The sequence below is a fragment of the Phyllobates terribilis genome, unplaced genomic scaffold (genome assembly GCF_046119375.1).
Source record: "Phyllobates terribilis strain yellow unplaced genomic scaffold, ASM4611937v1 Scaffold_4__5_contigs__length_816908805, whole genome shotgun sequence".
Classification (NCBI taxonomy): domain Eukaryota; kingdom Metazoa; phylum Chordata; class Amphibia; order Anura; family Dendrobatidae; genus Phyllobates; species Phyllobates terribilis.
The window spans coordinates 737217004-737240200 of NW_027362764.1; the positions used below are offsets into that span (position 1 = coordinate 737217004).

Sequence of the window (23197 nt, forward strand, 5' to 3'; positions counted from 1 at the left end):
CCCGCTGTCTTCCTAGGGGGGGGTGTCCCCTCCCCCTCCCGCTGTCTTCCTAGGGGGGGGTGTCCCCTCCCCCTCCCGCTGTCTTCCTAGGGGGGGGTGTCCCCTCCCCCTCCCGCTGTCTTCCTAGGGGGGGGTGTCCCCTCCCCCTCCCGCTGTCTTCCTAGGGGGGGTGTCCCCTCCCCCTCCCGCTGTCTTCCTAGGGGGGGGTGTCCCCTCCCCCTCCCGCTGTCTTCCTAGGGGGGGGTGTCCCCTCCCCCTCCCGCTGTCTTCCTAGGGGGGGTGTCCCCTCCCCCTCCCGCTGTCTTCCTAGGGGGGGGTGTCCCCTCCCCCTCCCGCTGTCTTCCTAGGGGGGGGTGTCCCCTCCCCCTCCCGCTGTCTTCCTAGGGGGGGGTGTCCCCTCCCCCTCCCGCTGTCTTCCTAGGGGGGGGTGTCCCCTCCCCCTCCCGCTGTCTTCCTAGGGGGGGGTGTCCCCTCCCCCTCCCGCTGTCTTCCTAGGGGGGGGTGTCCCCTCCCCCTCCCGCTGTCTTCCTAGGGGGGGTGTCCCCTCCCCTCCCCCTCCCGCTGTCTTCCTAGGGGGGGGTGTCCCCTCCCCTCCCCCTCCCGCTGTCTTCCTAGGGGGGGGTGTCCCCTCCCCTCCCCCTCCCGCTGTCTTCCTAGGGGGGGTGTCCCCTCCCCTCCCCCTCCCGCTGTCTTCCTAGGGGGGGGTGTCCCCTCCCCTCCCCCTCCCGCTGTCTTCCTAGGGGGGGGTGTCCCCTCCCCTCCCCCTCCCGCTGTCTTCCTAGGGGGGGTGTCCCCTCCCCTCCCCCTCCCCGCTGTCTTCCTAGGGGGGGTGTCCCCTCCCCTCCCCCTCCCGCTGTCTTCCTAGGGGGGGTGTCCCCTCCCCTCCCCCTCCCGCTGTCTTCCTAGGGGGGGGTGTCCCCTCCCCTCCCCTCCCGCTGTCTTCCTAGGGGGGGGTGTCCCCTCCCCCTCCCGCTGTCTTCCTAGGGGGGGTGTCCCCTCCCCCTCCCGCTGTCTTCCTAGGGGGGGGTGTCCCCTCCCCCTCCCGCTGTCTTCCTAGGGGGGTGTGTCCCCTCCCCCCTCCCGCTGTCTTCCTAGGGGGGTGTGTCCCCTCCCCCTCCCGCTGTCTTCCTAGGGGGGTGTGTCCCCTCCCCCTCCCGCTGTCTTCCTAGGGGGGTGTGTCCCCTCCCCCTCCCGCTGTCTTCCTAGGGGGGTGTGTCCCCTCCCCCTCCCGCTGTCTTCCTAGGGGGGTGTGTCCCCTCCCCCTCCCGCTGTCTTCCTAGGGGGGTGTGTCCCCTCCCCCTCCCGCTGTCTTCCTAGGGGGGTGTGTCCCCTCCCCCTCCCGCTGTCTTCCTAGGGGGGTGTGTCCCCTCCCCCTCCCGCTGTCTTCCTAGGGGGGTGTGTCCCCTCCCCCTCCCGCTGTCTTCCTAGGGGGGTGTGTCCCCTCCCCCCTCCCGCTGTCTTCCTAGGGGGGTGTGTCCCCTCCCCCTCCCGCTGTCTTCCTAGGGGGGTGTGTCCCCTCCCCCTCCCGCTGTCTTCCTAGGGGGGTGTGTCCCCTCCCCCTCCCCCTCCCGCTGTCTTCCTAGGGGGGTGTGTCCCCTCCCCTCCCCCTGTCTTCCTGGGGGGGGTGTCCCCTCCCCTCCCCCTCCCGCTGTCTTCCTAGGGGGGTGTGTCCCCTCCCCCTCCCTTCCTAGGGGGGTGTGTCCCCTCCCCTCCCCCTCCCGCTGTCTTCCTAGGGGGGTGTGTCCCCTCCCCTCCCCCTCCCGCTGTCTTCCTAGGGGGGGGTGTCCCCTCCCCTCCCCCCCCCTCCCGCTGTCTTCCTAGGGGGGGGTGTCCCCTCCCCTCCCCCCCCTCCCGCTGTCTTCCTAGGGGGGGGTGTCCCCTCCCCTCCCCCCCCCTCCCGCTGTCTTCCTAGGGGGGGGTGTCCCCTCCCCTCCCCCTCCCGCTGTCTTCCTAGGGGGGGTGTCCCCTCCCCCTCCCGCTGTCTTCCTAGGGGGGGTGTCCCCTCCCCTCCCCCTCCCGCTGTCTTCCTAGGGGGGGGTGTCCCCTCCCCTCCCCTCCCCCTCCCGCTGTCTTCCTAGGGGGGGGTGTCCCCTCCCCCTCCCGCTGTCTTCCTAGGGGGGGGGTGTCCCCTCCCCTCCCCCTCCCGCTGTCTTCCTAGGGGGGGGGTGTCCCCTCCCCCTCCCGCTGTCTTCCTAGGGGGGGGTGTCCCCTCCCCCTCCCGCTGTCTTCCTAGGGGGGGGTGTCCCCTCCCCCTCCCCCTCCCGCTGTCTTCCTAGGGGGGGTGTGTCCCCTCCCCTCCCGCTGTCTTCCTAGGGGGGGGGTGTCCCCTCCCCTCCCCCTCCCGCTGTCTTCCTAGGGGGGGGGGTGTCCCCTCCCCCTCCCGCTGTCTTCCTAGGGGGGGTGTCCCCTCCCCCTCCCGCTGTCTTCCTAGGGGGGTGTGTCCCTCCCCCCTTTCCCTGTCTTCCTAGGGGGGTGTGTCCCCTCCCCCTCCCGCTGTCTTCCTAGGGGGTGTGTCCCCTCCCCCTTTCCCTGTCTTCCTAGGGGGGTGTGTCCCCTCCCCCTCCCGCTGTCTTCCTAGGGGGGTGTGTCCCCTCCCCCTCCCCCTGTCTTCCTAGGGGGGTGTGTCCCCTCCCCCTCCCGCTGTCTTCCTAGGGGGGGTGTCCCCTCCCCTCCCCCTCCCGCTGTCTTCCTAGGGGGGGGTGTCCCCTCCCCTCCCCCTCCCGCTGTCTTCCTAGGGGGGGGTGTCCCCTCCCCCTCCCGCTTTCTTCCTAGGGGGGGTGTCCCCTCCCCTCCCCCTCCCGCTGTCTTCCTAGGGGGGGGTGTCCCCTCCCCTCCCCCTCCCGCTGTCTTCCTAGGGGGGGGTGTCCCCTCCCCTCCCCCTCCCGCTGTCTTCCTAGGGGGGGGTGTCCCCCTCCCCCTCCCCCGCTGTCTTCCTAGGGGGGGGTGTCCCCTCCCCTCCCCCTCCCGCTGTCTTCCTAGGGGGGGGTGTCCCCTCCCCTCCCCCTCCCGCTGTCTTCCTAGGGGGGGGTGTCCCCTCCCCCTCCCGCTGTCTTCCTAGGGGGGGGTGTCCCCTCCCCCTCCCGCTGTCTTCCTAGGGGGGGGGTGTCCCCTCCCCCTCCCGCTGTCTTCCTAGGGGGGGGGTGTCCCCTCCCCCTCCCGCTGTCTTCCTAGGGGGGGGGTGTCCCCTCCCCCTCCCGCTGTCTTCCTAGGGGGGGGGTGTCCCCTCCCCCTCCCGCTGTCTTCCTGGGGGGGGTGTCCCCTCCCCCTCCCGCTGTCTTCCTAGGGGGGGGTGTCCCCTCCCCCTCCCGCTGTCTTCCTAGGGGGGGGTGTCCCCTCCCCTCCCGCTGTCTTCCTAGGGGGGGGTGTCCCCTCCCCCTCCCGCTGTCTTCCTAGGGGGGGGTGTCCCCTCCCCCTCCCGCTGTCTTCCTAGGGGGGGGTGTCCCCTCCCCCTCCCGCTGTCTTCCTAGGGGGGGGTGTCCCCTCCCCCTCCCGCTGTCTTCCTAGGGGGGGGTGTCCCCTCCCCCTCCCGCTGTCTTCCTAGGGGGGGGTGTCCCCTCCCCCTCCCGCTGTCTTCCTAGGGGGGGGTGTCCCCTCCCCCTCCCGCTGTCTTCCTAGGGGGGGGTGTCCCCTCCCCCTCCCGCTGTCTTCCTAGGGGGGGGTGTCCCCTCCCCTCCCCCTCCCGCTGTCTTCCTAGGGGGGGGTGTCCCCTCCCCTCCCCCTCCCGCTGTCTTCCTAGGGGGGGGTGTCCCCTCCCCTCCCCCTCCCGCTGTCTTCCTAGGGGGGGGTGTCCCCTCCCCTCCCCCTCCCGCTGTCTTCCTAGGGGGGGGTGTCCCCTCCCCTCCCCCTCCCGCTGTCTTCCTAGGGGGGGGTGTCCCCTCCCCTCCCCCTCCCGCTGTCTTCCTAGGGGGGGGTGTCCCCTCCCCTCCCCCTCCCGCTGTCTTCCTAGGGGGGGGTGTCCCCCTCCCCTCCCCCTCCCGCTGTCTTCCTAGGGGGGGGTGTCCCTCCCCTCCCCCTCCCGCTGTCTTCCTAGGGGGGGGTGTCCCCTCCCCTCCCCCTCCCGCTGTCTTCCTAGGGGGGGGTGTCCCCTCCCCTCCCCCTCCCGCTGTCTTCCTAGGGGGGGGTGTCCCCTCCCCTCCCCCTCCCGCTGTCTTCCTAGGGGGGGGTGTCCCCTCCCCTCCCCCTCCCGCTGTCTTCCTAGGGGGGGGTGTCCCCTCCCCTCCCCCTCCCGCTGTCTTCCTAGGGGGGGTGTCCCCTCCCCTCCCCCCTCCCCCTCCCGCTGTCTTCCTAGGGGGGGGTGTCCCCTCCCCTCCCCCTCCCGCTGTCTTCCTAGGGGGGGGTGTCCCCTCCCCTCCCCCTCCCGCTGTCTTCCTAGGGGGGGTGTCCCCTCCCCTCCCCCTCCCGCTGTCTTCCTAGGGGGGGTGTCCCCTCCCCCTCCCGCTGTCTTCCTAGGGGGGGTGTCCCCTCCCCCTCCCGCTGTCTTCCTAGGGGGGGTGTCCCCTCCCCCTCCCGCTGTCTTCCTAGGGGGGGGTGTCCCCTCCCCCTCCCGCTGTCTTCCTAGGGGGGTGTGTCCCCTCCCCCTCCCGCTGTCTTCCTAGGGGGGTGTGTCCCCTCCCCCTCCCGCTGTCTTCCTAGGGGGGTGTGTCCCCTCCCCCTCCCGCTGTCTTCCTAGGGGGGTGTGTCCCCTCCCCCTCCCGCTGTCTTCCTAGGGGGGTGTGTCCCCTCCCCCTCCCGCTGTCTTCCTAGGGGGGTGTGTCCCCTCCCCCTCCCCCTGTCTTCCTGGGGGGGTGTCCCCTCCCCTCCCCCTCCCGCTGTCTTCCTAGGGGGGTGTGTCCCCTCCCCCTCCCTTCCTAGGGGGGTGTGTCCCCTCCCCTCCCCCTCCCGCTGTCTTCCTAGGGGGGTGTGTCCCCTCCCCTCCCCTCCCGCTGTCTTCCTAGGGGGGTGTGTCCCCTCCCCCTCCCTTCCTAGGGGGTGTGTCCCCTCCCCCTCCCCCTCCCGCTGTCTTCCTAGGGGGGTGTGTCCCCTCCCCTCCCCCTCCCGCTGTCTTCCTAGGGGGGGGTGTCCCCTGGGGGTGTCCCCTCCCCTCCCCCCCCTCCCGCTGTCTTCCTAGGGGGGGGTGTCCCCTCCCCTCCCCCCCCCTCCCGCTGTCTTCCTAGGGGGGGGTGTCCCCTCCCCTCCCCCCCCCTCCCGCTGTCTTCCTAGGGGGGGGTGTCCCCTCCCCTCCCCCTCCCGCTGTCTTCCTAGGGGGGGTGTCCCCTCCCCCTCCCGCTGTCTTCCTAGGGGGGTGTCCCCTCCCCCTCCCCCTCCCGCTGTCTTCCTAGGGGGGGGTGTCCCCTCCCCTCCCCTCCCCCTCCCGCTGTCTTCCTAGGGGGGGGTGTCCCCTCCCCCTCCCTTCCTAGGGGGGTGTGTCCCCTCCCCTCCCCCTCCCGCTGTCTTCCTAGGGGGGTGTGTCCCCTCCCCTCCCCCTCCCGCTGTCTTCCTAGGGGGGGGTGTCCCCTCCCCCCCCCCTCCCGCTGTCTTCCTAGGGGGGGGTGTCCCCTCCCCTCCCCCCCCCCTCCCGCTGTCTTCCTAGGGGGGGTGTCCCCTCCCCTCCCCCCCCCTCCCGCTGTCTTCCTAGGGGGGGGTGTCCCCTCCCCTCCCCCCCTCCCGCTGTCTTCCTAGGGGGGGTGTCCCTCCCCCTCCCCGCTGTCTTCCTAGGGGGGGTGCCTCCCCTCCCCCTCCCGCTGTCTTCCTAGGGGGGGGTGTCCCCTCCCCTCCCCTCCCCCTCCCGCTGTCTTCCTAGGGGGGGGTGTCCCCTCCCCCTCCCGCTGTCTTCCTAGGGGGGGGGTGTCCCCTCCCCTCCCCCTCCCGCTGTCTTCCTAGGGGGGGGGTGTCCCCTCCCCCTCCCGCTGTCTTCCTAGGGGGGGGTGTCCCCTCCCCCTCCCGCTGTCTTCCTAGGGGGGGGTGTCCCCTCCCCCTCCCCCTCCCGCTGTCTTCCTAGGGGGGGTGTGTCCCCTCCCCTCCCGCTGTCTTCCTAGGGGGGGGGGTGTCCCCTCCCCTCCCCCTCCCGCTGTCTTCCTAGGGGGGGGGTGTCCCCTCCCCCTCCCGCTGTCTTCCTAGGGGGGGTGTCCCCTCCCCCTCCCGCTGTCTTCCTAGGGGGGTGTGTCCCCTCCCCTCCCCCTCCCGCTGTCTTCCTAGGGGGGTGTGTCCCCTCCCCTCCCCTCCCGCTGTCTTCCTAGGGGGGGGGGGTGTCCCCTCCCCCTCCCGCTGTCTTCCTAGGGGGGGGGGGGTGTCCCCTCCCCCTCCCGCTGTCTTCCTAGGGGGGGGGTGTCCCCTCCCCTCCCCTCCCCCTCCCGCTGTCTTCCTAGGGGGGGGTGTCCCCTCCCCTCCCCCTCCCGCTGTCTTCCTAGGGGGGGGTGTCCCCTCCCCTCCCCCTCCCGCTGTCTTCCTAGGGGGGTGTGTCCCCTCCCCTCCCCCTCCCGCTATCTTCCTAGGGGGGTGTGTCCCCTCCCCTCCCCCTCCCGCTGTCTTCCTAGGGGGGTGTGTCCCCTCCCCTCCCGCTGTCTTCCTAGGGGGGTGTGTCCCCTCCCCTCCCCCTCCCGCTGTCTTCCTAGGGGGGTGTGTCCCCTCCCGCTGTCTTCCTAGGGGGGTGTGTCCCCTCCCCCTCCCGCTGTCTTCCTAGGGGGTGTGTCCCCTCCCCTCCCCCTCCCGCTGTCTTCCTAGGGGGGTGTGTCCCCTCCCTCCCCCTCCCGCTGTCTTCCTAGGGGGGTGTGTCCCCTCCCCTCCCCCTCCCGCTGTCTTCCTAGGGGGGTGTGTCCCCTCCCCTCCGCTGTCTTCCTAGGGGGGTGTGTCCCCTCCCCTCCCGCTGTCTTCCTAGGGGGGTGTGTCCCCTCCCCTCCCGCTGTCTTCCTAGGGGGGTGTGTCCCCTCCCCTCCCGCTGTCTTCCTAGGGGGGTGTGTCCCCTCCCCTCCCCCTCCCGCTGTCTTCCTAGGGGGGGGTGTCCCCTCCCCTCCCCCTCCCGCTGTCTTCCTAGGGGGGGGTGTCCCCTCCCCCTCCCGCTGTCTTCCTAGGGGGGGGTGTCCCCTCCCCCTCCCGCTGTCTTCCTAGGGGGGGGTGTCCCCTCCCGCTGTCTTCCTAGGGGGGGGTGTCCCCTCCCCCTCCCGCTGTCTTCCTAGGGGGGGGTGTCCCCTCCCCCTCCCGCTGTCTTCCTAGGGGGGGGTGTCCCCTCCCCTCCCCTCCCGCTGTCTTCCTAGGGGGGTGTGTCCCCTCCCCTCCCCTCCCGCTGTCTTCCTAGGGGGGTGTGTCCCCTCCCCTCCCCTCCCCCTCCCGCTGTCTTCCTAGGGGGGGGTGTCCCCTCCCCTCCCCCTCCCGCTGTCTTCCTAGGGGGGTGTGTCCCCTCCCCTCCCCCTCCCGCTGTCTTCCTAGGGGGGGGTGTCCCCTCCCCTCCCGCGGTCTTCCTAGGGGGGGGTGTCCCCTCCCCTCCCCTTCCGCTGTCTTCCTAGGGGGGGTGTCCCCTCCCCTCCCCTCCCCCTCCCGCTGTCTTCCTAGGGGGGGTGTCCCCTCCCTAGGGGGGGGTGTCCCCTCCCCTCCCCCTCCCGCTGTCTTCCTAGGGGGGGGTGTCCCCTCCCCTCCCCCTCCCGCTGTCTTCCTAGGGGGGGGTGTCCCCTCCCCTCCCCCTCCCGCTGTCTTCCTAGGGGGGGGGGTGTCCCCTCCCCTCCCCCTCCCGCTGTCTTCCTAGGGGGGGGTGTCCCCTCCCCTCCCCCTCCCGCTGTCTTCCTAGGGGGGGGTGTCCCCTCCCCTCCCCCTCCCGCTGTCTTCCTAGGGGGGGGTGTCCCCTCCCCTCCCCCTCCCGCTGTCTTCCTAGGGGGGGTGTGTCCCCTCCCCTCCCGCTGTCTTCCTGGGGGGGGGTGTCCCCTCCCCTCCCCCTCCCGCTGTCTTCCTAGGGGGGGGTGTCCCCTCCCCCTCCCGCTGTCTTCCTAGGGGGGGGTGTCCCCTCCCCCTCCCGCTGTCTTCCTAGGGGGGTGTGTCCCCTCCCCCTGTCTACCTAGGGGGGGGTGTCCCCTCCCCTCCCCCTCCCGCTGTCTTCCTAGGGGGGGGGGGTGTGTCCCGTCCCCTCCCCCTCCCGCTGTCTTCCTAGGGGGGGGGTGTCCCCTCCCCTCCCCCTCCCGCTGTCTTCCTAGGGGGGGGGTGTCCCCTCCCCTCCCCCTCCCGCTGTCTTCCTAGGGGGGGGTGTCCCCTCCCCTCCCCCTCCCGCTGTCTTCCTAGGGGGGGGGTGTCCCCTCCCCTCCCGCTGTCTTCCTAGGGGGGGGGTGTCCCCTCCCCCTCCCGCTGTCTTCCTAGGGGGGGGGTGTCCCCTCCCCTCCCGCTGTCTTCCTAGGGGGGGGGTGTCTCCTCCCCTCCCCCTCCCGCTGTCTTCCTAGGGGGGGGGTGTCTCCTCCCCTCCCCCTCCCGCTGTCTTCCTAGGGGGGGGGTGTCTCCTCCCCTCCCCCTCCCGCTGTCTTCCTAGGGGGGGGGTGTCCCCTCCCCTCCCCCTCCCGCTGTCTTCCTAGGGGGGGGGGTGTCCCCTCCCCTCCCCCTCCCGCTGTCTTCCTAGGGGGGGGGGTGTCCCCTCCCCTCCCCCTCCCGCTGTCTTCCTAGGGGGGGGGGTGTCCCCTCCCCTCCCCCTCCCGCTGTCTTCCTAGGGGGGGGGGTGTCCCCTCCCCTCCCCCTCCCGCTGTCTTCCTAGGGGGGGGGTGTCCCCTCCCCTCCCCCTCCCGCTGTCTTCCTAGGGGGGGGGTGTCCCCTCCCCTCCCCCTCCCGCTGTCTTCCTAGGGGGGGGGGGTGTCCCCTCCCCTCTCCCTCCCGCTGTCTTCCTGGGGGGGGGTGTCCCCTCCCCTCCCCCTCCCGCTGTCTTCCTAGGGGGGGTGTGTCCCCTCCCCTCCCCCTCCCGCTGTCTTCCTAGGGGGGGTGGGGTGTACCCCCCCCTCCCGTGCAGCACAGAGGTAGGATAACTCCCCACGGGAAGAGTGTAGCCTCAGGGCAGTGTAGGTGAATGCTGGGGGTGATAGTGCCGGCCGCAATAGTAACAGTTCAGAGTCCACTTCAAACAGTCCAGGGTCTTTATTGCAGATGTTATTACTGACCCAACAGTAGTACCGGTTAGGAATGGGCCTGGGTGTCTGAGAGCATTCGGGCGAGCCCCACTGGTCAGGGTGAGTGTGAAGGCCTACCGTTCTCTCTCTGCCCTTGCTGACTATCCCCCTTTTCGTGGTGTAACAGCCCACGTCCCTGAGCTGGCCGTGTACTTTGCCTGTATGGCTTGCAACTCGGGCCTTGGGTACCTTTTGCTTTCTCCTGCTGTACTGGTCCCTCTGTGTGGCGGAGCCTCCAGGCTTCTTAGGCCAAGGGACCTGAAATCCCTCGCGGGTTGGTTCTCTGCTGCTGGGCTTGCAACTCTGACAGCCTCGGACCCCAATGTCCGGTGGTGATTCTCTCATCCAGGACCGGCTCTCGTTGCCTCTGTCCCTGGCTCGCAGTCTCTCCTCAGCTGCTGCTGACCTGTCCCTCTTCTTTGAGAACCCTTCTGGACACTTCAGAAGTGGGTTCTGGTCTCCCTAACCCTGCCACAGGTCCAGCTTTTATAGGGGCAGCCTGCTCCCCCTACTGGCCTGGGACAGGAGGTGCTGCATGCTAATGGTCCCTGACCAGGGAACCTCCCTCCTGCTCTCAGACACAGCCTTTAATATTTGTGGCATCCAGGCCTGGGGTGACACATTCCCCCCCCCCCCCTAGTAAAATTTAGTACTCTGGGACTAAGCCTTTTTGGCCACCAACAAACAGGGTATAAACAATAACATAACATATTTACAAGCACATTTTGTCCTTAAGGTCACGGCGCTTCCGTGACCGGGTGTCAATATCACCCAACTAGGTGAAGTTTTCCACAATGTGGGGACCTGTCCCTATAAACCCCAAGTTCCTGGCCTTGGGCGTGGCGGCAAGGTAAGAGCTAACTACTTTGGGCCACAAGGGAGCCACGCCGGACAGGTTTTTCTTCTCTGGCCATCTTCACAAGAGGGCACCACATGCAACTATCTTCAACTCAGTTCCGGCCATTCAGTGTCCATGACCTGTCAGTCCATTGTACTAGGAAAAACTGGAAAACAGTATTAATTATCAGGTAACAACTATAAAATATTAAATATTTACAGGTAAATGTAGACTTTGTACTTAGATCTTCCAGCGAGCTGGTACTTGACCCCTAGTGCTCCGGGTTGACCTGCGTAACCCACTGTCTGGTGGTGGTCTAACCTGGCTTTCCCCACTATCATTTATGGTACAGCTACTAGCTGGGTTTACAGGCAGGGCAGGCAGCTGTCTGCGGGTCCTTTGGCTTACCGCAGGCATGGCAGGCTCACGGTCAGCAGAGGGTTGACTCTCCTGGGCTGCTGGCATGGGTTCTTCTGCCTCCGGAGCTGCTTGTTCTTCTTGTTCTTCCTGCTCTCCTGTAGGCTCCTGCTGGGTAGGTTGAAGGAAGTGTAGGACGGGTACCACTATCGCGTCGTTTATCCGAGTCCAGGACCGGGGGAACTCTCTGAGAACGGTGCTGACCATTTCTTCCTTGTCCTCTGCGGGTTTAAGGTCATCTTGATCTTCTCCTGCACTCTGTAGTTGCTCGGGGCACCGTTTAAGGTGGTCTCTGGAGACAGTGCTAGTGGTTTCTCCTCCATCCTTGGTAATTACACATACCTTCGGGTTGTCATGGTTGGACGGCAGTACTGTGTACGGGTCGCTCTCCCACTGGTCATCTAGCTTGTGAAGCCTTCTCTTCCGCTTTCGGACCTGCTCACCAGGTTCCAGGGGACCAGCAGGGGCGTGTTGGTTGAAGAGCCTCTCTTGCTTTTCTCTCGCTTGAGCCAGACTCCCCTCCACACTCTCCTGTACCTTCTTGTACTGTAGCCGCCGTTCCGTATCCCAGTCCGCATCTGGGGAGGTGTCCTCGGGTGTCAGGAATCCCATCTCCAGGTCCATAGGCAGCTTACCTGGTCTTGCTCGCATCAGGTAAGCTGGGGTGCAATTTGTAGAATTCACCGGGATATGGTTGTACAAGTCTATCAGGTCTGGCAGCTTCTCCGGCCACAGGCTGCGTTCTTCCAGGGGCAACGTCTTGAGGAGATCAATGACGATATTGTTCATTTTCTCGTTTGGTTTGCGGGTGGTAAGGCGTTGTCCGAATCTTCCTACAGCCGTAGAGGTTGCAGAACTCCTGGAAGACTTCCGCCTCAAACGCGGGACCTTGATCTGTCAAGACCTGTTCTGGATACCCGTGTGGACGGCAGAAGTGTTGTTGGAAGGCTCTGGCCGCTGTTTGGGCTGTCAAGTCTTTAACCGGGACCACCACCAAGAACCGGGAGTAATGGTCCACAATCGTGAGGGCATAGATGTAGCCCGACCGGCTTGGAGCCAACTTCACATGGTCCAGAGCTACCAGCTCAAGAGGCTGCCTGGTGACGATGGGCATCAAGGGCGTCTTCTGGCTGGTACGGTTGTTCCTTCTGAGGTGACATGGGCCGCAGTCCCTGCACCACTTCTCGATGGCCCCTCTCATACCAATCCAGTAGAACCGCTCTCTCAGTAGGAACTCCAGTTTCTTCCACCCAAAGTGTTCCGTTCTGTCATGGTAGGCCTCCAGGACCATTGCTGCATCCCGTCTCGGGACCACTACCTGCCAGGTCAGCTCGTGCGTCCGGTGGTTGACAAGCCTTCTGCACAGCTTACCTTCGTAGAGGAATAGCCTGCTTTTCTCCTTCCATAACTGCTTGGCTTCCTCTGGAGCGTCCAGGCCAGGGCTAGCGTCTGCCTGGGTTAACAGGTCTTTCACCAGGCGAACTGCAGGGTCACTATCTTGCGTTTCAGCCCAGCCGTGGTGGGGTAAGGGGTTGAACATGACGGTGGTTAGGTCTTTGTCTCTTACCCGGTGAGAATACTGAGTGGCCCCATACCGGTGGAACGCAGGGAGCTCTACTTCCTTCTGCTCTTCGGAGTCTTCTTCTCCTTCGGGTAGGTGGGGCATTCTTGATAGGGCGTCTGCGTTGGCGTTGGTTCTTCTTACCCGGTATTTGATTGTGAAGTCATAATTTGATAGCCGGTCCATCCACTGCTGTTCTAGGGCACCTAGTCTTGCATTGTCCAGGTGTGTCAACGGGTTGTTGTCCGTGTGCACAGTGAACTTTGCGGAGGCCAGGTAATGTTTAAACCGTTCTGTGACGGCCCACACCACTGCCAAGAATTCTAGCTTGAAGGAGCTGTAATTCTCCGGGTTCCTTTCAGTGGGCCTCAGCTTCCGGCTGGCGTACGCGATCACCCTTTCTCTGCCCTGTTGGTTTTGGGACAGTACGGCTCCTAACCCCACATTACTGGCGTCTGTGTGGAGGATAAAAGGCTGGCCATAATCGGGGTAGGCCAGGGTCTCATCCCTCGTGAGGGCCATCTTCAGCTGGCGGAAGGACTCCTCTTCCGGCTTGTCCCACTTGAAGGGTGGCTTTTGACTTCTGGATTTAGACTGACCTATCAGGAGGTCCTGCATTGGAGCCGCCATTCTTGTGAACCCGGGGATGAACCTTCCATAGTAGCATACCAACCTGAGGAACTGCCTCACTTCTTTGATGTTTGAGGGGCTTGGCCAGCTCTTGATTACTGTGACCTTGTCGGGGTCGGGGGCTACTCCTTCTGCACTCACCACGTGCCCCAGGTACTGTACCTTCGTCTTTAACAGATGGCACTTGGAGGGTTTCACTTTCATGCCATAGCCTGCCAGGGCTTCGAACACCTCTGCCAGGTGTTTTAGATGGTCCTCGTAGGTCTTCGAATAGACGATCACGTCGTCCAGGTAAAGTAGGACCGTCTCGAAGTTTTGGTGCCCTAGACAGCATTCCGTCAGCCTCTGGAAGGTCCCGGGTGCATTGCAGAGCCCGAATGGCATACAGTTGAATTCACTCAATCCCATCGGGGTGGTGAAGGCGGTCTTCTCCTTGTCAGCCTCTGCCACAGGAGTCTGCCAGTACCCGCTAGTAAGGTCCAAAGTAGAAAAGAAGTTAGCTGATTTTAATGCGGCCAAAGACTCCTCTATCCTAGGTAACGGGTACGCGTCTTTATGGGTGATACGATTGATTTGCCTATAGTCCACGCACATTCTCATGGTACCGTCTTTCTTTTTTACCAGAACCAAGGGGGCTGCCTAGGGGCTAAAGCTGTCTCTAATGACCCCGGCTTCTTTCATTTCTCTCAGCATGCCCTTTGCGTTCTGATAATGTGCGGGGGGTACAGGTCTGTATCTCTCTTTTATTGGTGGGTGGCTTCCCGTGGGGATGTGGTGTTCTACCCCTTTCACCCTGCCGAAGTCTAGCGGGTGCTTACTAAAGATTCTCTCGTACTCCTGAACCACCCGGTAGACTCCTTGTTTTTGGTGCAAGGGAGTGGAGTCAGCACCCACGTGGAGTTTCTGGCACCAGTCCTCCTTAGGTTTCTGGGAGCCATTACCCTCCGCCTGGGGACATGGAGGCAAGGGTTCCACGACCCTGACAGCATTGTGTTCAACAGTATGCAATTTGGCTAGTGTAGCGTACCGGGGTAAGTGTACTTCCCTTTCCCCAATGTTTAAGATTCGGATGGGCACCCTTCCATGGCGGACATCAACCACCCCCCAGGCTGTCAAAATGGTGGGCCTGCTGTCTGAGTACACGGGTTCTACCATGGCATGTCTCTACCTCTCAACCCGATTGCAGTCCGACACCAGATCATCATTTCACTTTTGGGAGGCATGGCAATGGGGAACGGGTCGCTCATCCTCATGCTACCGATCTCACCACCAGACAGTTCTACCTGTTGCCGTCTCATCAGGGCTCTTATCTCCTTCTGGAGGACCCTCTGTTGACTGGAGCTCGCATTCATCGCCACCTGCTGCAAAATTACAATCACTTCTGAAAGACAGTTTTCAATCACGTTAGTACCCAAGGTTATTTTAGGGTGACTTTCTCGACGGTCAATGTCCACAATGATCACTCCCTGTGCCGGTAGTTCAACGTTACCAATCTTAATGGTCATCTCATTGAACCCCACCTGCGGCACGGGCTGGCTATTGCTGGCGATGATGCTCAAGTCACTGTCTGGATAGCGGGTTATGTCAGTGTCACTCCAGTACTGCTTGAAAAGTACATAGGGGATGGTAGTCACTTGGGACCCGGTGTCCAGCAGTGCATTCATGGGGATACCGTCCAGCACTACGGGTAAAACCGGGCTTCCCCCTACGTACTTATGACGCCAATTAGACTGGCCTGGTGACCTTATGCCTGGGGGTTGGCCCTCTGCCCCAGGTCGGACCCATTTAAAGTACAGTACCTGGCTACGTGTCCCGGCTGGCTGCAACAGCGGCAAATCGGCTGTCTATCCTCAGTGTAACGACCGGCGGGCCTCCCTCTGAACGACGGGATCCTCCTCCGTCGACGCCACGGGACATCCTCCGGACTGGAAGCCAGCTTGATTGGTCCTGACGGGTCCATCTGTAATGACTGTACGGTCCTGGTAAATGCAGCAACACTCTTTGTCAGTTCTTGGACCTGATGGTGCAGGTTTGCAGGCGGGGATGGGTTTAGGGCCTGCGCATCAGCCCCCACAAGGTCTGCAGGGTAGGGCGCTGCCTCCTGGTGGTAAGTGATGGCAGGGCGCCGAGAAACCACAGCGCCACCTGGTGCGGGTTCTCGGAGCACCCGGATGGCCCTATCTGAACTGTGCAAAAGTCAAATCGGGGTTCTGTAGGGCCATGAGGCGCAGCTGGGTTCTGTGGGCGCTGGACAGCAGACCTTCTATGAACTGATCAGTCAATAGTTTATCTGGATCCTGCACGCTGCCCGGGTCAGCTTGCTTAATTGCCCCCAAGGCTTCCTGTAAATTTAGAGCATAGTCTCTGATACTACAGTATCTTGGGCTCGCTGCTTACAGCCATAGAACCGCATTTTGATTTCTGCTGAGGTACGGGTATCAGAGGTACTCCGCAGCCGGGTCAGAATGTCCTTTACAGTCCTTTTCTCCTCCTCTGACCATGATTTCACTTCCCGCTGGGCTGCATCGGTGAGCTGCCCCGTCAGAGTGCTCACTTTCTGTTCTTCTGTCAGGGGATAAACTTTAAATAAACTGTGCAATCTTTCCTTAAAGTCAGTTAAGGTATGGGATTCCTGTGAGTATTGGGGCAGCCAGGCTGCACCGGGGATGTAGGGCATGGAGAAGGGCATGGAGAACGGCATCACCGCTGCTGCAGCCACGCTGGTGGTAAAGGTCCCTCCGCGTCCGTCATCTTCCTTTCCCCTAGTTAACCGTGGCCTACCTTCCGGCGATCCTCTTCTGTAGGCCGCGGCTCCGCTCGCGATGCTCTGGGTGAGGACCTTGCGTCGCGGGGTGATGACGTCAGCGTCGCTCTCTCTCCTTCCAGGACCTTGCGCAGCGTCTCAGCATAGGGCGGGGCTTCAGGTCTCGCGCGTTTTTGACGTCCACGCCCCTCTTCTTCCCGCGCTGCGTCCCGAAGATGGCGCTCGATGGCGGGAAACGGCTCCGATTGACGGGAAATGGCCCCGAATGGCGGGAAACTTCACTCAGGTATGTATAAAGTCTTTTTCAGGCACGCAATACCCGTTTGTGGCGGGTTGGTCACAATCCTGCCGACTACGCCAAAGCTGACTCGCCCCCTGGGCCGTGGGGCACCCGGAACCGGGCTTCTGTGCGATGCTGGGGGTAGTAGTGGCAACCCAATCCCGTGGCTCAGGGTGGTCAGACCAAATGCTGTGGCAGTCTATTTGTAGAGTTATGAATGTCCGACTACGCCACCCGTGGATTGCGGTCAGAGGTAACCGCCGCTGCAAGGCAGACCGCTGAGGCTTGTGTTGGTGTGCAGCACAGGGATAGGACAACTCCCCACGGGAGGAGTGTATCCTCAGGGCAGTGTAGGTGTATGCTGGGGGTGATAGTGCCGGCCGCAATAGTAACAGTTCAGAGTCCACTTCAAACAGTCCAGGGTCTTTATTGCAGATGTTATTACTGACCCAACAGTAGTACCGGTTAGGAATGGGCCTGGGTGTCTGAGAGCATTCGGGCGAGCCCCACTGGTCAGGGTGAGTGGGTAGGCCTACCGTTCTCTCTCTGCCCTTGCTGACTATCCCCCTTTTCGTGGTGTAACAGCCCACGTCCCTGAGCTGGCCGTGTACTTTGCCTGTATGGCTTGCGACTCGGGCCTTGGGTACCTTTTGCTTTCTCCTGCTGTACTGGTCCCTCTGTGTGGCGGAGCCTCCAGGCTTCTTAGGCCAAAGGACCTGAAATCCCTCGCGGGTTGGTTCTCTGCTGCTGGGCTTGCAACCCTGACAGCCTCGGACCCCAATGTCCGGTGGTGATTCTCTCATCCAGGATGGGCTCTCATTGCCTCTGTCCCTGGCTCGCAGTCTCTCCTCTGCCTCACGGACTCCTCAGCTGCTGCTGACCTGTCCCTCTTCTCTGAGAACTCTTCTGGACACTTCAGAAGTGGGTTCTGGTCTCCCTAACCCTGCCCCAGTTCCAGCTTTTATAGGGGCAGCCTGCTCCCCTTACTGGCCTGGGACAGGAGGTGCTGCATGCTAATGGTCCCTGACCAGGGAACCTCCCTCCTGCTCTCAGACACAGCCTTTAATGTTTGTGGCATCCAGGCCTGGGGTGACACAAATGCATCAGCAGAATAGTGAGTGCAGCTCTGGAGTATAATACAGGATATTACTCAGGATCAGTACAGGATCCGTAATATAATGTATGTACACAGTGACTGCACCAGCAGAATAGTGAGTGCAGCTCTGGAGTATAATACAGGATGTAACTCAGGATCAGTAATGTATGTACACAGTGACTGCACCAGCAGAATAGTGAGTGCAGCTCTGGAGTATAATACAAGATGTAACTCAGGATCAGTACAGGATCAGTAATATAATGTATGTACACAGTGACTGCACCAGCAGAATAGTGAGTGCAGCTCTGGAGTATAATACAAGATGTAACTCAGGATCAGTACAGGATCAGTAATGTAATGGATGTACCCAGTGACTGCACCAGCAGAATAATGAGTGCAGCTCTGGGGTATAATACATGATGTAACTCAGGATCAGTACAGGATCAGTAATGTAATGTATGTACCCAGTGACTGCACCAGCAGTATAGTGAGCACAGCTCTGGAGTATAATACAAGATGTAACTCAGGATCAGTAATGTATGTACACAGTGACTGCACCAGCAGAATAGTGAGCACAGCTCTGGAGTATAATACAAGATGTAACTCAGGATCAGTACAGGATCAGTAATGTAATGGATGTACCCAGTGACTGCACCAGCAGAATAGTGAGTGCAGCTCTGGAGTATAATACAGGAGGTAACTCAGGATCAGTAATGTAATGTATGTACACAGTGACTGCACCAGCAGAATAGTGAGTGCAGCTCTGGGGTATAATACATGATGTAACTCAGGATCAGTACAGGATCAGTAATGTAATGTAAGTACACAGTGACTGCAGCAGCTGAATAGTGAGTGCTGCTCTGGGGTATAATACAGGATGTAACTCAGGATCAGTAATGTAATGTATGTACACAGTGACTGCACCAGCAGAATAGTGAGTGCAGCTCTGGAGTATAATACAGGAGGTAACTCAGGATCAGTAATGTAATGTATGTACACAGTGACTGCACCAGCAGAATAGTGAGTGCAGCTCTGGGGTATAATACATGATGTAACTCAGGATCAGTACAGGATCAGTAATGTAATGTAAGTACACAGTGACTGCAGCAGCTGAATAGTGAGTGCTGCTCTGGGGTATAATACAGGATGTAACTCAGGATCAGTAATGTAATGTATGTACACAGTGACTGCACCAGCAGAATAGTGAGTGCTGCTCTGGGGTATAATACAGGATGTAACTCCGGATCAGTAATGTATGTACACAGTGACTGCACCAACAGAACAGTGAGTGCAGCTCTGGAGTATAGTACAGGATTAGTAATGCATTTTCCCTGAATATGGTGGACATATGATGTCCTTGTCTGTAATGAGGTACAGCTTCCTGTTCTGTATTAGATGACGCGCACTTAATGATGTTTCTCTTTCCAGCTGTGTTATTAAGGAGCTTGAGTCCCTGGGGAAGGAGTTGTACGGAGCTAAATTAATCGCCCAAAGATTTCAAGTGCGGAGCTGCGCTCATTTCCAGAGTCCTGTCAGCGGCTCGGCGTGCCTGTTATCCATGGTTGCAGATGACAACTCTCACCATTATTTCGTCGCCACCCAGGTATCTGTGAGAAAACAATTTATTGCAAGGACGGCTCGCTGCCTGGTTACCTGGTGGGAGTTCAGTTGCTATGGAGAATGGGGAGGCCGGTGAGCAGGCCGGGAGTCATTATAATGGCGAGTGGGGGCCGGGAGCCTGCTGAGAACATGGCAGGAAATACAACATGGCTTCACCGCTAAAAAATATTATTTTCCCTTTTTCTTGGAAAAGTGAGTGACACTTCATGATCATCATCTTTGCCCAACTCCTCCATAGCAGGGAATGGCGGCCATAATTCATGTTTCCCAGATCATACACACACACACTGGATATGTACAGTCCTGCTCATCGTTATTGGCACCCATGACGTTTAAGTGCATAATGTGGAGTATCTCCTGGAAAAAAAGAATCAAGTGAAACAGTTTTTTGTATAGAGACTCGTGTTAAATACAAAAGAGCAAATGATAAGTTAATAATGTAAAACCAAAAATAATGGGAAAAAAAAATAGAAAAACCTAAAGCTTGCAGTGACACTGGTAATGGCACCCTTTACATTAATTTAGTATGGAAACACATTTTGATTCGCCTGTGGTAAATCACAAAAGAGATTCATCTGTGATTAATTGTCGGAGCCCATGGGACATGAATTAGCCAATGAATGATGAATTCAGTGTTTTTAAAAGCCACATGGTAGGCCCTGTTCCTTTGTCACTATGGTGAAGACAATGGAGCTGTGTCAGGACATCAGAGCTGCTATTAGGACATCAGAACTGCTATTAGCAAACACAAGACTTCCAGAGGGTATAAGACAATCTCCAAAGACCTTCGTATCCCAGTTTCAACAGTACACAATGTTTTTAAGAAGTTTGCCAAGCATAGAACCGTCAAGAACCTACCTGGACTTGGGTGAAAGAGGAAAATTGCCAAGAGATGTCTTCGAAGGTTGATGCGAATGGTGAAAAAAAACACCATGTCAAACATCCAAAGACCTGGAACAGTCTGGGTCATGGTTTCAACAAGTACCATACGCTGCACACTAAACCAAGCAGAGCTATATGGGCGAAAGCCAAGGAAGAAACCATTGCTGAAGAAAAGTCATAAAAAAGGACAACTGATCTTTTGCCAAACAGTACCTTGACAAACCACAATCCTTTTAGAAAAATGTTCTGTGGACTGATGAAGCAAAACTAGAGCTATTTGGCAATGCAAAGCAACAGTTTGTTTACAGGCAGCGCAATGAAGCTTATAAGGAAAAGAACACCTTACCAACAGTTAAGTATGGTGGAGGATCCATAATGCTGTGGGGTTGCTTTGCTGCATCCGATACTGGAGTCCTTGACCGTATCACAGGAATCATGAAATCAGTGAATTATCAAGAGATTTTAGAGCTAAATGTTCTACCCAGTGTAAGGAAACTTTGTTTGAGTCGAAGATCATGGGTCCTTCAGCAACACAATGACCCAAAGCACACATCCAAAGTACACAAGAATGGTTGAAAAAGAAAAAAAATGGACTAATTTAAAATGGCCAGCAATGAGTCCTGACCTCAATCCCATTGAAAATCTTTGGGGGAAATCTACCATTGGGGAAAAAGAACCCTGCAAACATCCAAGAGCTTGAACAAACTGCAAAGGAAGAGTGGGAGAAAACTCCAGCTGAGAAGTGCAAGAAGCTTATAGATGGCTACAAGAAAGGTTTGAGGCTGTCAGCAATGCCAAAGGGTGTGCAACCAAGTATTAATTAGGGGTGTCATTATTGCTGCACATGCTGTTTATTCTGTTTCTTCTTTTAAATTACTACATGGAAGTTGAAAAACAATGTTTTATTGTTGTATTACTTTGGACCACTAATTAAAAAATCCTGAGGATATAACTTTGGTACATTTCCACTTATTTCTGAAGATACTGTACAGTCTATGAAAAAAAATGAAGGGGTGCCAAAAATGGTGAATAGCACTGTAAGGGATTGTCCGGACATTATATATTGATGAAGCTATCCGTAACACATCAGTGGGGGTCTGACACCCGGCAAGTTTACTAGTGCTGGTTGTCGGATCCCCACCAAATCTGATGTTCACTTATCCAAACGACTGGACCCTTAACCATATTATCCTATTATCCCATTACGTAATATCATTCACATCTGCATTGGGCATGTAATGCAAGGATCTGGCACTTAAAGGGGAGTCCTGACTTTCATAAGTCGCAGTAAGGGGTGTGTAGAGGGGGTTGGGCTTGGAGAGAGAACCTGTTTAACTAGTTAAAACTTCACTAAATTTAAAGGACATTTTACTTTTTTTTTTTTTTTAAATAAAAGGTGCCCAGGAGGGATTATACTTTGTGTTTTGTGTTTTTGTTTTTTTATCTTTATGTATATTGTATATATATATATTTTTTTACATCTTTTTAGAATTTTTTTTTTTAACTCCTGTTTTGATTCTCTCACCACCTCCCCCTTCCAGGACCAAGAACTTTCCAGCGCAGTGAAAAAACTGGCGGGCGTTCCCCTGATGTTCATCATTCAGAACACGATGGTCCTGGACAAGCCGTCCCCCAGGTCTGCGGCCCACGTCCAGGCTGTACAGGCCGGCCAGCTGCTTCCCGAGCATCAGAAACACAGCATCGCGCATTTGAAAAGCGAGCAGGGTATCGTGCGGGTCACAGAACACAGAGGGAGGAAGAGGAAACGCGTTGGGGGTCCTAACCCTTTAAGCTGCCTTAAGAAAAAGAAGAAAAATCCCACAACGCCGGCCCCGGAGCAAACAAAGAAGAAAAGGAAAAGAAAGAGAAACAAGCCCTCTGGAAATCCCACCCCAGACACTGCATAACTGAATTGAGACCCCCAAACTTATTGCTGCCAATTTGACACTTTTACAGCCAGAGGAATTATGAAATTAATACAACTTGGCTGCTACCTTCCAGAAACAGCGCCACACTTATCCGGTAGGCTGTGTCTGGTATTGCAGCCACGACTGTTGAATTTTAATAAATTGTATTTATTTCAGTAAATGAAATTGTGTGTTCTTTATTTATTTATTTTTTTTTGCTTTCTACTGAACCGCGACTAGTTGTCTCATTTATTGCACGTAGGACTCCCATTATGGCGTTGGAGCTTGTTAGGAGTTGTAGCAGATAAGATGGTTACGTGTTGGGGACTGCTGTTCTAAGAAATACTCTAATAGTATGGTGCCCAAAGAAACTTTTTGAAGAGTTTTCCGAGCAAAAACTAAGCAAAATTTCCAAGTTTTTGAGGAGTATTTGTAGAATTTCTGCTCCAAAACCTCCTAAAAAGAAAAAAAAAACAAAACCACAAAAAAACTGTACTTACCCTAAGAACTAGATTGCTTGGACTTCAAGGTGACGCATGTTCCCTACTCTGGTACATTGTAACAAACTATCAAGACAGAGATGTGTGATGTATTTAGCTCACACAGGATTGTCTGGACTGCTCACTTATGTAACAGTCCTGCTGAGAACAGTTCTACATAAACTTACACCCTATGGTTGTGGGACAAGAATATGTCCATCTGCCGACAGCAAACCAGAATATTGATGGAAGTGAGGAATTAAAATTGAAAATATTAGAAAGTTTCAAAACTTTTCATTTAATCACGTTTTTTACATAAGGAACCCGTGATACGGCTTACCTTCCCCCAAGAAAAATGGGACCTTTTTTGTAGAGAGTGGAGTTGCCAGTCATGAGAAATTTAACACAGAAGCCATATGCAGATTAGGTTGAAAGTGCAATAAGGGGCATGTCTGTGCACCTGGAAGATGCATTTTACCTGTCAGTCAAGGGCAATTGGGCGGGAAGATGCCGACTTCTCACAGTATGTTTTCTCTGAAATGCCACGGCGTGTCAGAGTAAGGCAGATCCGGGAGCAATTGCGCAGCCAGGCTCGGACTTCTGCTGCCTGTGGTTCGTCAGCAGCCAAGGATGTATGAGATGCTTCTCTCGGCTACTAATGGTCGTGTCTCAGCCTGGATTGCTGCTCCAAAAAGAGAATAAGTCACTGCAGTAGTTGAGTACCCGTGATCCAGACCAAGAATTCAGGGGTTAAAGTGACCTGCAGATGTCCGCACTCCCGACTCTGACTTAACTGGGCTAGTTAACGACTACAACGGCGATTCTTGTCTCATATTGGAGCAGAGAATCTCTGCATCAAAAGGATCCCTGGGTACAATCATTCTTCCTCATGTTCTAAACAGCCTGAAGGGGCCTTCATCAGAGAAAATCACTTTACCCCAATGCTTTGCCATCAAATCCCAATACCTCTTGCAGTATGTCAGTCTGTCCTTGTTTTTCTTGGTGCGAAGTTGCTGCTTTGCTGCCGTTCTTGTTACATGCAGATGCCCTGACAACTGCCTGGTGCTATTCTTGAGCAAGGTCTGCACTGGTGTTGAACCATTCCCATAGCTGAATCTTCTTTAGGAAACGTTCCTGACACTTACTGGACTTTCTTGGGTTCCCTCAAGTCTTCTTCAAAGCAATTGATCCCTCTTTGAAGATGATGATCTGATAAAAGTTTGATTTAGGGACAATCTTGGAAGTAGCAATGTCCTTGCCTGTAAAGCCCTTTAAATGCAAAGCAATGATGATGTCACATGTTTCCTTGGAGGTATCCATGGTTAACAGGAGAAAATTATTTCAAGCACCCGCCCCATTTTAATAATTATTGGATGTCTATTTTTAAGAATATCTAGGTTTTGGGGGGTCTCATATAAACTTTTTGGGGGGTCTCATATAAACTTTCTTTTTTTTAAATTTAGACTTTATTTGTATACGTCAAGTGCAAAAATTTTCCAGGTTTCCAGAAGCGCAAAAAAAAAAAAAAAAAGGCTTAAAGGGAACTTGTCAGCAGGATTTTGCTAAGTAAAGTACACACATGGCCATATTGGTGCTGTGATGCTGATTAAAACGAT

General features: G+C 58.1%; 1 protein-coding gene across 1 annotated transcript in view; it reads left to right on the forward strand.

Moving 5' to 3' along the window:
• UTP23 (UTP23 small subunit processome component) overlaps positions 1–21288 on the forward strand; it is a 28883-nt gene extending 7595 nt beyond the window's left edge. Inside the window, exons 2-3 of the mRNA XM_073679798.1 lie at positions 18122–18296; positions 20737–21288. Coding sequence (XP_073535899.1) covers positions 18122–18296; positions 20737–21102 — 541 coding nt within the window. The 3' untranslated portion in view covers positions 21103–21288. The remainder of the gene's footprint in view (positions 1–18121; positions 18297–20736) is intronic.
• The last annotated feature ends 1909 nt before the right edge of the window (positions 21289–23197 follow it).